Genomic DNA, 16,030 nt, shown 5'->3' with positions numbered 1-16,030 from the left:
GGGCTGTAACAAAATATCTACTTGTTTTAAGATTAACCCACTATTTAGAATTATAAAGGTACGTTAGGTGCCTTTGTTCAAATTTAATTTATAGTGTTTACAGTTAACGGCTTCATTGTAATGAAATTGTTGTATAGGAAATTACTTACTATAATTATTGTATAGTTTAGTTTGAGTATTTTATTACTAATAAGATTGTATACATATATATTTTATTACTAATAAGATTGTGTACATATATAATGGGCTCTAACAAAATATCTGCTTGTTTTAAGCTTAACCCACTATTTAGAATTATAAAGGCACGTTAGGTGCCTTTGTTCAAATTTAATTTATAGTGTTTACAGTTAACGGCTTCATTGTAATGAAATTATTGTATAGGAAATTACTTACTATAATTATTGTATAGTTTAGTTTGAGTATTTTATTACTAATAAGATTGTATACGTATATATTTTACTACTAATAAGATAGTAATAGTATTTTATTACTAATAAGATTGTGTACATATATAATGGGCTGTAACAAAATATCTGCTTGTTTTAAGCTTAACCCACTATTTAGAATTATAAAGGCACGTTAGGTGCCTTTGTGCAAATTTAATTTATAGTGTTTACAGTTAACGGCTTCGTTGTAATGAAATTATTGTATAGGAAATTACTTACTATAATTATTGTATAGTTTAGTTTGTGTATTTTATTACTAATAAGATTGTATGCATATATATTTTATTACTAATAAGATTGTGTACATATATAATGGGCTCTAACAAAATATCTGCTTGTTTTAAGCTTAACCCACTATTTAGAATTATAAAGGCACGTTAGGTGCCTTTGTCCAAATTTAATTTATAGTGTTTACAGTTAACAGCTTCATTGTAATGAAATTATTGTATAGGAAATTACTTACTATAATTATTGTATAGTTTAGTTTGAGTATTTTTTTATTACTAATAAGATTGTATGCATATATATTTTATTACTAATAAGATAGTAATAGTATTTTATTACAAATAAGATTGTATACATATATAATGAGCTGTAACAAAATATCTACTTGTTTTAAGCTTAACCCACTATTTAGAATTATAAAGGCACGTTAGGTGCCTTTGGTCAAATTTAATTTATAGTGTTTACAGTTAACGGCTTCATTGTAATGAAATTATTGTATAGGAAAACTTACGTCTTACGAGTTAAGTTAATTGACTTGCGTCGGCAACTGATTGCGGACCATAACGAGTGACCAAACCGTTAACAATAATTCGTCGCTTTCTTCTTCTGAACTCGTCGGTATGATATCACTGGATAGAAATTATTAACAAGTAATAAATTTATTATTGTTTATATTGTTTTGCCTGGGTTATACTTAAATATATACTCAGAAACTGAGAAAAATATTACAATTTTGGGACAAGAATTTCTCGACATTGCGCGTCATTCCAGCGGAAGAGGTTAACACCAACATTAAAGCATGAAATTTTCAATTTCAGAGACGTCGGGGACAGAATTTTATAATACAATGGCGCATTTCAAAAGTCAACTTTGTAAGCCAATGTATTTCAGGAAAAAATTATTTAAATCGCGTCGTCTCGCGTCAACGAAATGTCCAAGAAAAATGAAAATAAACTCTATCATTCCGATTGTTTGGCAGTTGTAACGTTCAAGCTGTGTTAGCGACGATCGACAGACAGGCTCAGACATTAAGAAGGGACAAGAGGCTCGTGATTGCCGTTTCAGCTTGATTTAACTTTCTCCTCCTCCTCCTCCCTCCATGGTAATTTTTAGAATCGCTGGATCCTTCAACCTGTCGAGCCGGCTTATCGATCGTTCATTCACTGGTTTCAGAAATATCTTTCCTATCTCGGGGTAGGTCGGGCTTCGTGGAATTACGTCGGCCGCGTTGGGACTAACGATCTGACGTGGAACGTTTGACAGAGGATGCGGGAAGCGCGCGTCATCGATAAGTTTTCTCAACGTCAACGAATTACTCCGAGACTGCGCGTGATACGGTCCACGCACTCCGAGAACTATAATACACACGATTTTTAAACATTATTTTTATTCTGACGTAGTTGAGAGTCGCGCAGCTTCCACTTCGCCTTTTTTTTTTTATTGATAATCCGACAGATACGGAGGAATTTGAGATTTTTACAGTTTCTCGAACGACATGGATGTTTTTCTGTCAAGATTAATATTGATTTCGTTTTGAACAGAATGACATAATTGGATGAATTTATGTGTCTCAGTTGCAATGAATTGATGTATGTGGAATATTTTTGTAGCAAAATGTTCTTCTTTCAAATTTAACTTTTATCGGGATCAAGTTAATAAATTAGTTAAGTATTAATAGTAATAATAATAACAATATAATAATATATATATTAATAATAATAATATATTAATAATAATAATAATATTATAATATCAGTAAAATTAATAATATTATTAGGAGTGATTAGTGAAACAAGTTGTAAATTATCATATAGTAAACGAATCAATAAATTAGCAACAAACCAGTGAGTTCACTGTTTAGTTAGTTGTGTTCGTAAAAGTAAAAAATTTGAAGTCTGCACGACTCACTGCCAATTCTTCTTCCAAAAGACGGCGATTCTCCATTCAAAAAGACCGGTCCTTTTTGTCCTTTTGAAACGACGAAGCAATTAAATCCTGTCTTCGATTCGAATCAAAAGCAGCCGCTTTTGCATCGCGAATGCGTTACGAGTGTATTTCATCGGGGGATTCGGTAATAAAATGGAGCGTAGCAAATACGCAAAATGTCGACTTCGGACTTAATACTCCGGGGATTTTATTTAAATTGAAGAAACGCGAGGGTAAGGATCTGCTCGTCTTCGCGCACAAAAGGTAACGTCGTACGCTGTAAATTAACGATGCCCTACTTTTTACAAAGAAGACGTTCTGGCGTTCTGCAATTTTCACTGGAATTAATATCATAAACGTTCAAGAAACCTTCTTACGGTGGTTCTGGTGTTTCTGCAAAAATCACTTTGTATGATGGTAAAATCACTTCTTAATTGTAACTTTCGATCGAATTAGATTTTTAGCCTTTTTCATCATCGTGCGACTGATGATTTTTTTTTTTTCCCCAGTCTCGCCAAGTGATGAAAATTCGCAAAATCTTTCGTTTCAGTTAAAAAATTCTGTCCAGCGATTAATTTTTCGAATGAAAGGGGAAAAGTTTTATTTGTTATTACTGTATTGTAAATTTTCTCTCTCTCTATCTCTCTTACGTTGTCACTGTAATGATTTATTTGTGAATAATTTGTGTAACATCGGGTGTTCATTTTCGTTTTCACAAAAAATTGGAATACGCACCAGGAGTTTTTTTTGCGTTCGTACCAAGTACGAGCAAAAATTCACTTTTCTACTTCGCCCAGAAAATTCCTCGGTGAAATGAAGTCACGATATTAAATGGGTTAAATTTTTAAGCCGTTTTAAAAATATCTGAACTGGAATTTTTTGAAACGTGAAATATGCAACGAAATTTAATACCGAGTACTAATTTTTAATTTCTCGAGCTATTGCTCGTTCTTCTTTGCAGTCATCTGATAAAACGTAATCAAACGTAGTACTTGATAAAATGTATATTGAATCTCGTAAAATTAATATCGTCGCCAGAAGAGGAAGACCTGAAGTCGTTCAGAAACATCGCCCAGCTCCATAAATAATTAAAAAGCATAGAGAAACGATAATATTACATACCACCACAAGATTTTTTCTTAAATATAGGGTGACCTAAAAAGCCTCCCCACTTATTTTTTTTAAACACAACATCAAAATATGAGAAAAAAACTAATTTTATCAATCTTAAATTAAATCTAAATTCAAACATGAGTGTTTTTATTATGTTTTAAAAAAGTTATTTCTTTCAGAGAAATTATTTATTATTTATTTATTTATTTCAACAGTGATTTTTGGCCCACCCTGTATATTTCAGAATTTATCGTATTTATTACTCGTTTCTTAACTTTTCTCAAGGTAAATGAACTTCACTTGGAAAAGTGAATCGTTTGTTTCTCGTGAACTAAATAGTATCTGCCTAACTTGAAGAATTAACTTTGAACCATGCAGAGTGTTCACGGATGATTGAGCGAAGAATGCCAAAAGAAAAAGAGCCACATTCTCTCCACTGTCGTGCTTATTGTCAGATACTATACACGATGCTGTAGAACTTGCAAAGTTGGCTGATAAAGAAACAGCAGCCACTCGGCGTTAGACATTCTTCTTAGCTTATTGTTACAACTGTACACGATGCTGTAGAACTTGCAAAGTTGGCTGATAAAGAAACAGCAGCCACTCGGCGTTAGACATTCTTCTTAGCTTATTGTTAGAACTGTATACGATGCCGTAGAACTTGCAAAGTTGGCTGATAAAGAAACAGCAGCCACTCGGCGTTAGACATTCTTCTTAGCTTATTGTTACAACTGTACACGATGCTGTAGAACTTGCAAAGTTGGCTGATAAAGAAACAGCAGCCACTCGGCGTTAGACATTCTTCTTGGAGGCTGCTGCTCTTTTCTTTCCTCGTCCGCGTACATAGACGTGGCTCGTGCGTTCCGCCCAAATCAATGCGCCCCTTTTATTGCCATTTCCTGAATAACACCGTTCCTTTGAAACGTGGCAACAAAAGGCAGAGGAGGAACGGTGACAGACGAAGCTCCAGGCTTCTGCAAGAAAACTGCAAGCTCCAAAGGACCCGCGAAGCGCTTTGAGCGATTAAACATTTCTACAACCGTGCGCCTGGTATCGTCCTATTTTTATTTCGCGCCTATTATCCCGCGTTCGTTCCACGTTCGACGACAGAGAAACATCATGTGATTTCCATTCGGATACATATCCACATGCAACGATACTTCAAACTCCCGTGTACTTTGACGATTTTGCGTGACGTTAAACCGACTTTCCTGGTGTGCACGTATGTATCTTCGTGCGCAACGTGCAATTTGCAACATTCATAGCGCCATTGTGATCGGTACAACTGTGCGGAATATAATAAGGCCGTGATGATTAAATACTACGTCTATTTTCACGTACGGTCGATATTTAACGAAATGTCATTATCTCTGTAATTGCGGTTATGTTCTTGATAAATATCGATATTGGCTTGCTGAGTTTATATTATAAATTCTAGTTGAAGTATTGAGTTTATGTTATAAATTATAGTTGACAATAGAATAGCGTGACGCTAGAAAACTTTAAGGTTTATTCGGCAACTCAATATAATAATAAAACAGTCGTGTGTGTGTGTGTGTATATACATCGAGAAATGAGAATATTTTTGGTAAAAATGATGCAGATAACACGGGATGACGTTATGAAAAAAGTGACGAAAATTGTGATCGTATAACTCCCAGTGACGTGATTCATCTAACTATATTTACGCTCGGAGGAGAGGAGAAAGGTGAAAGGGATTCGATACAAGAAGGTGGCGAAAAAATAAAAATTCCTCTCTGAATGAGAATTTTCCTAAAAGAATTTATTATCTGCTTGCATCAATGTTTGTTGGATGTTTTTTAAATAATTGTTTACAAAAATAAATATTTTTTATAAAAATAATTATTAGTAATTCTACTCCGATTCTGATTCTGATAAAATCTTGTGATTCCTCGGAGATAATTCTTCATTCGAATCATCTGAATTCCATTGTAATCAGGCCTCTTTATTTTAGTCGACTTTCGTCGGTGTGCTACAGCCCCGGAATTGGAACTTGAGATAAAAAAAAGTTTATTGAGTTTTTGTTTGTATCTTTTCTCAATAACTTCTTGACATAATGCTCTTTGTTTTGTTTTTTTTTAATTTCTTCCGAAAGCTTCTTCCCTATTTCCGTGTTTGGACATAACGATTTCATTTTCGACGAATTTGGGCAAACCCTGTACTTCCAGAACTAGTATAAAAAAAAAAAAAATCACGATTCGTTAGTTTTTTTAACCCTCACTTCGAAGTCGACAAAAATTATACTTGTTTGTCATTCAAAGGTAATTGCAGTTACAGAGATAAAACTAAATAGACAAAGAAAGAAAAAGAAAATGCAAATCAATTTTTGCGTTCAATTCTACGCTTCAGTCCTAACAGACTTTATACACTTTTAATAAAAGTTACAGATACAGTAACTGCAGATACTGAGATACACAGATACAGTAGATGTTACAAACTACACCGCGTTGCTAATATTATGGATCTTCGCGCTTCGAGCTTCCCATATTTTCCGCGTTGAGTCGGCTCCACTATGGGATGGAAAAAGGAAAGAGACAAACTGGAAAAAGGAGCTACTTGACGCGTCTTCGAGATACGTCCTCCGATGTCCGAGTTGCAGAGGGTTGAGGATAGTGACATGTAGTGCGATGGCGCGTTCGCGGGTTGCGCCAGGGGCGGGGGGAGGGTGTAAGAGAGGGGAGGCGATGGGCAGCTCTCGTCCGTGCCAGTCGGATGCTAGACGCGACAGGAGCAGGTTCTCGACCGTTCGGCTCGACTCGGCCCTGATCGGTTTTCGTCGGGCTGCTCGTGCTTTTCACACACGTACGGGCTCGCACGAATCGTCAATTCTGCGCTCGCGGCTGCTGCTCCTGGGCTGCGTTCAGTTCGCCACTGTGTGTTAAAAGTTCGAACGTTTTTTCGAAACGGTCGCGCGATCCCCGAATCGCCTGCGAACACCGAGGGGGAACGAGTGACGGGACGACGGGTCGTTGCACTTACAGTGTCGTCGCTTCGTTAAATTTCCGCGCGTGATTTGTGTTTTACCGACCGCGCCTGAGTACCGTTACCCGTGACTTTGGTGTGTTGACCGTGCGGAGAATATCTCGCCACTCTGACGTTTGCTCCGACGAGTTTCTCGATACTCGATACGCCTGAAGATATCGGTGATATAATCGGAGCGGGAGAACGGTGCAACAGGGCACGCAGAGCGACCTGTTGTGCCCACAGAGCGCTACCCATCCATCTATCCGGCAGGCAGGTAGAATTTAGTGGCTCGGATCCGGGAATTTAGTGTTTCGAAGGCTCACGCGCACACAGGGACAAGTGTACAATCCATATCGCGCCCGTCTGTGAAAGTTGAGCATTGGCCCCCGATTCGATTAACGTCGAACGTACGCGCGTAACGTACGATCTGGACGTGTGGTGTTGCCTTGTCGTGTTGTTTCGCGGCGCAGCGACAGCCGGGAATCGCGCGGAGAGCGAGAGGATAGCTGGAAAGGAAGCAATTCCAGCGATAATGCGCACGGTGAGCGAAGCGATGAAGCATCGCGCGATCAGCTGACTAGCCGAACTGTTCGGCGGCCGCGGGGACTCGGCCGGTAACGAAAATCGACTGAGGACCGGCAGGAACTCGAAGAACCGACAGCAGCCTCGTTTGCCTACCTGCTCGGTTATGACGTTTGGCACGCCGTTTCACACCGAGAAGTCGCAGTTCGTCGGCGATAACTCTGCTCGGTACGTTTTCTCTTCCACTCCTCTTTTTTTTCACTTGTTATTTCGGCCGACGTCGTTAGAAACCGGTTTCGGGAAATATATATATATACGTCGTGGAACAATTCGAAGGTTCCGCGAGATTGATACTTGCTTCAGCGTTTCGAGCTGACGAAAATGTGCAAGATTCAATTGATTTGTTATGATATACGTGTTAACAGAGGGTTTTTTTTTTTTATTATATCTGTTCTATATAAAGTGCACTTAGCTAACCTCTTGCTTCACGATTGATACTTGGCATTTCGAAAATTCTCAATTGCAGGAATTAATTTTGTTCCTATTCATGTAACTTGTTATAACGTATAATTAACAAGTGTTTTATTTTATCTGTTCTATATAAAGTGCACTTAGTTCACCTGCTTCGTGATTTTCTTTCCAATCCTTTTGAGTAAGAATTATACATTGTAATTTTAACATTGTTCTCGGTGTAAAGTGCTCTAAAGAAATTAAGTTTAAAATTATTATTTACTCTAAAGAAATTATTTGAAATGCTCTAAATGAATCATTTGAAATTATTATTTAATTTTAAGATTATTTGCTTAATGTTTCAAAGAAATTAAGTTTAAAATATTCGAATTTCGAACTTTCTCGTAGGATCGCGGTTTGAGTTTTCTTTCAAATCGAAGTTGTAATGAGTGCGACTCGATATTATAAGATATTACAAGTTCTGTTTAAATATTGTTGAAACATTAGCTTCACAGATTCTTTTGTATTTGTTAACGAGTAGAAATAGAAATGTTCCAAAGTATTCGTTTGAAATACTACAGTATAGAACCGATATTAATAAAGATTTTTCTCCATCAATTCTTTGTATCGGTTCACTCGCTGTGTCTGTTGATAATTTGATATATTTTTCTTGTTCGGAGTTGTTCATAACAATCCAATAGAATGCAATTCGAGTCTGAAGTATTGTCCCTTTTTCAGTGCAATTTTTAAACGATCTACATTTTTGGAGTTTAATCATACGCGTAGACTATGCTGACAGAATTGTTAAACACCGGTTTAACACCATTTTAATTGTTAAACACCATCAAATAATTCTGCTCTGTTTTATCTAAAATTTAGTCTGCAATAATAACAGTGTCATGGCTGGTAAATTCCGGTGATCGCAGAAATCACAATGATGCGTATATTGTAGATCATCAACGCAGTTAATCACTGTCCTTTATTTCGTGGAAATGTTGTTTATTATCGCAACCAATATATAAGCACGATATACCCGAGCGCTTGTTACAAAACAATTATACAGTAATGAGATCCAGCGGGTATTGACTAACATTATTCTAAGAATATATATACATATCGCAAAATTTCATATCTGTTTTATTTGACAGACAAAAACTTTTTTTCTTTTTTTGGTTAAATAATCACATTTTTGTACAAGATACCTTTTATTCAGTCAAAGTCATATTATTATAAATAGAATAATAAAAAATGATAATAATATAATTGAAGAATAGAACTTAAAATTACTTCTGGAATCGTTTGATCTATTTGTAATTGAACAGACAAAAACTTTCTTGGCTCAATGACCAAATTTTTATACAAGATACGTTTGTTTTTAAAAATATTTTCATTCAAAGTCACACCTTTATGAATACAATTACGAAACGGAATTTAAAATTACTTTTACTCGCTCAATGGAATGAAAATCGTTTGATCTATTTGTAATTTAACAAATCGGAACTTTCTTGGCTGAATGACTACATTTTTGTACAAGATACTTGGTTTTTTAAAAAATATTTCTGTTCAAAGTTATATGTTTATGGATACAATTAAAGAGTGAAATTTAAAATTATCTTTGATAGAAACATTATGTGCATTTTCTGTATTTCTACGTTTTCAAATTTCCCACAAACACAGTGCGTAAATATCCGCAGTCCAGTCCAGCACATGTTACAAATCAGTCGAGTTGCATACGTTTTCTCGTTTCTCTATAAGTATAATACATACGTGGCTGATGAGAAACAATGATCTCACTGATGATCGTGTTTGTACGAACGCGCACGTTGAAACGGCAGTAATAGCTACGCAATTATTTCATTACGCTGTCGAGGCAAATGATTCTTTGATGTGCAGTGCTACGCTAACGATTTTGATAATAATTTAATTAATTCTGGTTTACGCAACTTCCTAGAACATGAAAATGTTCTTGCTTTGTATTTGATCGTAACGTTACGAGGTTCGTTAGCTGGCCACTGCTTTTGTAAATTTGTACATTACAAAGAAAGAAGGAGAACTCCAAAAGTTGTGTAGCTTGTCTCTGCATTATCAGTTTACTGAAAAGAGAGAGAAAAAAAAATAATGAGAAGAAATTGAACCCAAACGTATAAAATCAAAGTGTTCCTTTTCAAGTGGAATTTTGATTGATGGTTCAAAATTAACGATTCATAGTTTTTATGAAAACGTCATGTGTCTTGGTGCGAAATATTCCAGTCTTTTTTGATCAATATATGGAAGTTTCTCCTCATGTGAAATAAACAACTTGGAAGACAATTAGCAGTTGAAGAATTCTGACGTCAGTTCAAGCCGTACTGCATGCCGCAATATATGGCATTGTTTCAGATTCATTTGAACGTCATTCAATGCTGACGAATGTTTACGTATCGATATCTGCCGTACGTAGTCACACGGCCGTATAGAAAAAGAAACATTCCCCGGCATGGAAAATGCTCGCTCGTATTTTTATAATCTCGGAAGCAGAGAAAGCGTCAGTAGAAAGGTATGCAACTCTCGAGAAAATGGCCAGAGAACGACGCAGGCACCAGCCTCTGATACAGTCTTGACGGTTCCTTTGTTCTGTTGCTATGCATCAGGAATCTCAATGGTATTGTAGTAGACCATGAGAAAATTCTGAATGCGCGTAAATTCAGAATGAAGCCTGGGATTAAAATAAATCTCCCGAGAGGAAAAACGGCCGTATGTAGCGTGCATTTGAATTTCTATTTGCCGCTTTCGTTGTGAAAATGGAGGATTAAACGACGAAGGCGACATTTCGATATTTCACGATATTTCGATCGACGATGTCCGATATTTTGGAGAAATGTTGCGAGTCACAGGGAAGAATTGTAATTCAAAAGTTGCAAAATTTGGCGCGCTGTTTCAATTTTTTTCTTTCTTTTTCTTTTTTTTTTTTTTTAACACACCTGAGACGAAAAGTTTCGTCGACGATACGCGGCGGCAGCGCGGCCGATTTCAGCGGATAAAGATGGTCGCTGAACTAGAAAAATGTGACGTTATTGCGCTGGTGTGGAAGCGCAGAGACAAGGACGCGACGGGGTAGATTGCTATGACCCTATTATCCTCGACGTGCTGCCGCTCGGATAACGGGATCTAAACGAGAGAAGAGTGTATGAGACATTCATTTCGAACGGAGCCGCATTCGTTCCTCCATTTCTCTGCTCGTTCGATTGCTTGGACATACGCGTTTGCGTTTCTGCGATTAGGATCAATCTTCCAGTTCCTTTGCTTTGATAAATTAGCTGCGCACTTTTGGTGTACGTGCGAGAAAAAGAAAAATGCGAAAGTAAAAGTTCATCTCGTTTTCTAACTGTCGTCTTTCTTTTTCTTGACAAGCATTTTTATGAAAAGTTCGTAGCTCGTGCACGTTCGTAGAATATGCATTTCAAAATTCATTTCACGTTACGTTATGAGTATATTTTATATATCTACATTTAAAAATTATATATTACATAGAAAGGTTTCTAAATTACCTCAAGAAAAGAAAGTGAACGATTAAACTTTTCTTCGCTATGTATCTCATTGCAAATTTTTTTTTTGAAAAAAAAATAAATAAACGTTCGCGGTACCGTCGGAGCTAATTCGCGCTTTCGTCTTTTCGCTATTTCGCACTGGTTTACAGAGGAAAAAAAGGAACGCGTGTCGCGAACTCGCGGTAATTTCTTGCACGTTTAAATGCGACGTTTCCTGAATTTCTGCGACCAAGTCCTTTCGTCACGCTTTTCACTAGGAATCGAAGTTCGTCGAGTGGGACGAGGAGAGAGACTGGCAGCGCAGCGATAGCGCGCGGTAGCCATGTTCCTTCGTGTGGAACGAGCCACCACCGGTTCGTGTTTCGTTCCGCTCGGCTCGATTCTTTTAAACGGCAAAGGAAAAGGTCGCACATCCATCCGTCGCCGCGTTAGACCCTGGTTATGGTCATTGCGCCAATTCAGTTCGACATCCGTCCACGTCATTCGTTCGCGTGTGGAGACAGGCGCTTCGTTTCGTCGTTAAACGCGACGAACAGGGGCAGGCGTCACGTTTTTTTCGACGTGCTTGTTGGCCGAATTCGAGTGGGTCATTGACGCTCACGGAAACATCAGCGGTTTCACCCTTCGATTCGGCGTTCTTGATTCGATATTGGTCTTGACAACCGTTCTTACGTAGAGAATTACAATACAGCAACGTGACTACAATATTATATAATAGTAACAATGTAATAATATATAAAAAAGAAATATATTATTAAATAATTGTATTATATTATTAGTAATTATGTTTTGGTATATTATATTAAAATTATTTTATTTAAATATATTTTTAATATATTATACTATTAAAATGTATATTAAAATATATTATAATATTAAAATTATTTTATTTAAATATATTTTTAATATGTTTTTAATATATTATAATTATTAATATAATTTTATATATATATTACAAAATATGTAGTAATATATAAAGTTTGCAATATATATGTAAATAGTTAACACTGGATTTAAAAATTTTTTTTTTTTTCAAATATCGACTGAAAACTCATGTCAGACTAGGTTGTTTGAAGTAAAAAGATAATTTCAATGCAATAAAGGACACTAGGTTTTCGTTTATATATTTTACGAAGAATTGTTCGAAATCTCTATGCTTATAAATCTGTGAAATTTGATCATTTTGCTCATATTGGTAGTTTCGATTCTTATCAAAGAAATTAGATCGTTTGAAATGGAAAAATGATTTTATTATATTAATTTTATTATATATTAAATATAATGTTATATTTTAATATAATATATTATATTTTATTATATATTAAAATGATTTATGTTTTATAAAGGACACAAGCTTTCATTTATATATATTTGGTGAAAAATCGTTGTGAATCGATGAAACTTTTTTGCAAAAATGGTCATTTCGATCACTTTAGTTCTAGCATGGTTCTAGATAGTTCTAGCAATGAAAATTGTAATTTGAGTAACACGTTGAGAATCACGAGTGACTTGAATATAATATTACTGGATTTTTGAAATTAAATCTTTTTTTACAACAGTTGACTCTGAGACTGAAGTATAAAATCGTCAAATCAGAGAAATTGGGTTAGAAATTCAATAGAAAAATATTTCTAACGAAGAAGAAATTAATGATAATTTGGCAACATTCTATCATATAACATCAGTCATAAATTACTCGACAATGGATCGTTTATCGACAAAATTTATCATTTGGCGATACGATATTTGAGCTCGCTGTACAATATGTGACGTAATGTCGTAGGAATGCAGCAATTTACTAGCATTTCGAAGCTTTGCTCGTTATTCAGTGCATATTTTTGCTCAATCAAGTCATCAGTCTCTGTGACGTAACCATACTTACAATCATCGCAAAAGCTACTTACCTTTTACCCGTGATGGAATTTAACCCTCGCTTGTCCCTCGTTTTCCCAATTTAATTCGTCGCCAAATTAATTAAACGAAGTCAAATTGACACATTGGTAAAAGAAAAAAAATTAAAATTGGCAAAATGAAAAATTAATACCTACGACGAGAAGATAAATATACAAAAACCTGCAAATTCTTTTCATTACATTTCTAGTCTATTCAATTGCACCGTAATCTTATATGTTCTATCCACATTTAAAAAAATAAAAAAAAATACTAACTTCTTGTGAAAAATTGAACAGATTTTAATTTTAGAAATATAAATTTTTTTTTTAAGTAGTTTTACAAACTAACAATGTTACGTTCTCAGAGACTTGAATTAATTTTTTTGTTCTTTATCGTATTGTAAATTTTTTCCTATTTTTTCCATAATTTCTCTAATTCAGTTTTTACAATTTAGTCGTCGGTAATCATAATTCTAGCGTTGAGTCTAATTTGCAAGATATATTTTCAAATTATTTAACGTTTTCTACTTTCAACTTTCACAATTCTTTTCAAATATTTCCAAGGTTTCGACGAGAATCACGTGGTAGCAGATTCGTAGTTCTCCAGCCAGCAGGAAAGAAAGATTTGCCGGTGTTAATGTGTTTCGAGGTTATGCTACATCATTGTGCGTTTCACGGATCGCATGACGATAGTAATTTTCGACTGTTAGGCGATTGTTAGGTTCCACTCGTGAACGCGTCGACGAAAAATAATGCCAAGAGATGAGATAATAGCAAACTCGTCACACCGTATGGTCATTTTCTTATTATCAGTCGTTATTTCATCATTTTTATCTTTCGCTTCTCTGCTTAATCGCCCCTACGACACATCGCATTACAGCAGGAGAAACACGTGACGAGTCATTTTCATCTCTCTTCTGATTCAAAATGAATATACCAACGCGAAGTATGATAGCTAAAAATAAGAGGGGCTTGTTCGGTCTAAAGATATAATTTGACTAAAGTCATGCCAGTGACATGTTGAAACGCTATACACAGGGCGTCCCAAATTCAAATATTAAAGCTCTAACAGCGACAAACTAGAAGAAAAACGTCCGTTAAAAATTTCTTCTTTTTTTAATGAAAATCGCAACAAAAAGATTTTGATTTTCTCGCTTGTCCAGTAAGTTTATTCGATACCAATCAAGAGAGATCAAATCGTAACTGCAGTGCACCAAACATCATCAAAACAATGTCTAGCTGAAATTGGTCAATGTTTCACGTTGCTGCATGTGGCCAACCTTCGAGCAGTATCTTCATTAAATAGATGATAGAGATCTGGCGAGCCAAGTATGCCCCTCTTTGCGAGCCAAGAGGGGAAGAGCCCCCCTCCACACCTACTTCAGTTCTGTTACCTCTTTCCCCTCCAAACACCGCGCGAGCCCCACTGCCCGTTTTTTTTTGTAAAAACACTTTCATCTTGACTTTATTGAATGCGGCATAATACCGTAATATTAGAAATAAAAACGCTTTATTTTTTGAAATTATTCAAAAATAAAAACGCTAAAGTTTTTTTCAGTCTTTATTAAGTTTTTTAATCTTTATAAGTCTGTATTGTCTCTATTAAGTTTCTTTTTTAGTCTTTATAAGTCTACATTGTCTTTATTAAACAATATATAGTGGATAAAGTAACATAAGAGTAAATAATGAATGTATTAATATGAATAATAACAATTGTGAAGATCCACAGACTCTGTTCTCTTCTGTCAAGTCGAGTTCTCTTCTGTCAAGAGTTGATAAAAGACGGGGAAATATCGAAGTTGTTAAAAAAGAAAAAAAATAAATAAAGCCGCGCGTACCGGTGTAAAATTTTTCAATATAAAAAAAAAACCGGGGGGAGAACTTTTCAAACGTTGTTGTACCGTGTAGGTGTATCCGGCGCGTCAGCCGAGTTGACGAGGCCCCGATAAAGTCGTCGCCTCGACTGCCTCGGTTGATTATAAAAATACAGTGTGTCTAACCCACGCAATAACGGCCGTTGTACCGATGCACACGCGTGGTGCGAGCGACAGTGACACGTCATTCGATGCACGTTTACACGTGACGACGGGACTGGCAGCAACGTAATGGAGGTTGCAGTCAAGGCTGTAGAAAGGCGTTCCTTATTGCATCTTGCGAGCCGTGGCTAACCGGTCGTCGACCTGCCGGCGTGTTTCCGACTCTTTGTGCAAGGTCGTTTTACTTATTGTTAGGATTCGTTTCATCGCGCGCGCACGTATATTCGTTCGCGAGGCGTGTCGCCTTTGTCTCGCGGTCGTTTCGCGTGACTGTGAAAGAGAGAGATGAATGCCGTTCGGTCGAATCGGAGAATTTTTGCAATCGGGACTGCCTAACGATCGGTCAACGGATGCGGTTGCGTCTCCAGAGCGGGTATAATTTTGCTGTTTCGCTGCAAATGCGCGGTCGGTCTGCCGCGGTCGTGTAATTTTCGTATTTGCTTTTTTATTTGTCGTTTTATCCTTTCGTTGATTTTGTTGGTTAATGAGAGGGGGGGGGAGTATATTTGCTGTGATAAACGTGCGAGTATATATATACATATATTATATATTTTATATATATTATATTATATATATTGTATATATTTTGATTAATAATTAATTTATGTATATTATACTTTATATATTATATATATTTTGATTAATAATTAATTTATGTATATTATACTTTATATATTATATATATTTTAATTAATAATTAATTTACATATATAATATTTTTATATTATATATATTTTAATTAATAATTAATTTACATATTATATATATATATTATATATGTAAATTAATTATTAATTAAAATATATATATGTAAGAATTGCTTGACACGTAGCAGCGTATAATTATACAAATGGTAATTTATTGTAGATAATGGTAAAATATTTATTCATTGGCACAACGTTCAGTCT

General features: G+C 35.6%; 1 protein-coding gene across 4 annotated transcripts in view; it reads left to right on the top strand.

Annotated features, from left to right (window-relative positions):
• The window catches only part of LOC122530069, a 127,719-nt gene that overhangs the window by 22,893 nt on the left and 88,796 nt on the right, over positions 1 to 16,030 (top strand). The window contains exon 1 of one of the 4 annotated variants that reach the window (XM_043656715.1): positions 6,424 to 7,445. The exons of the other annotated variants lie outside the window; for them this stretch is intronic. Within the exon in view, the coding sequence (XP_043512650.1) occupies positions 7,384 to 7,445 (62 nt within the window). The 5' untranslated portion in view covers positions 6,424 to 7,383. Of the gene's footprint in view, positions 1 to 6,423; positions 7,446 to 16,030 lie in introns of those variants that run through there. 4 annotated transcript variants of the gene reach the window in all.

Source organism: Frieseomelitta varia, unplaced genomic scaffold (genome assembly GCF_011392965.1).
Source record: "Frieseomelitta varia isolate USP_RPSP 00005682 unplaced genomic scaffold, Fvar_1.2 scaffold_326, whole genome shotgun sequence".
Lineage (NCBI taxonomy): Eukaryota > Metazoa > Arthropoda > Insecta > Hymenoptera > Apidae > Frieseomelitta > Frieseomelitta varia.
The sequence above is the reverse complement of the archived record's forward strand: the minus strand, read 5'-3'. Positions and strand labels throughout refer to the sequence as shown.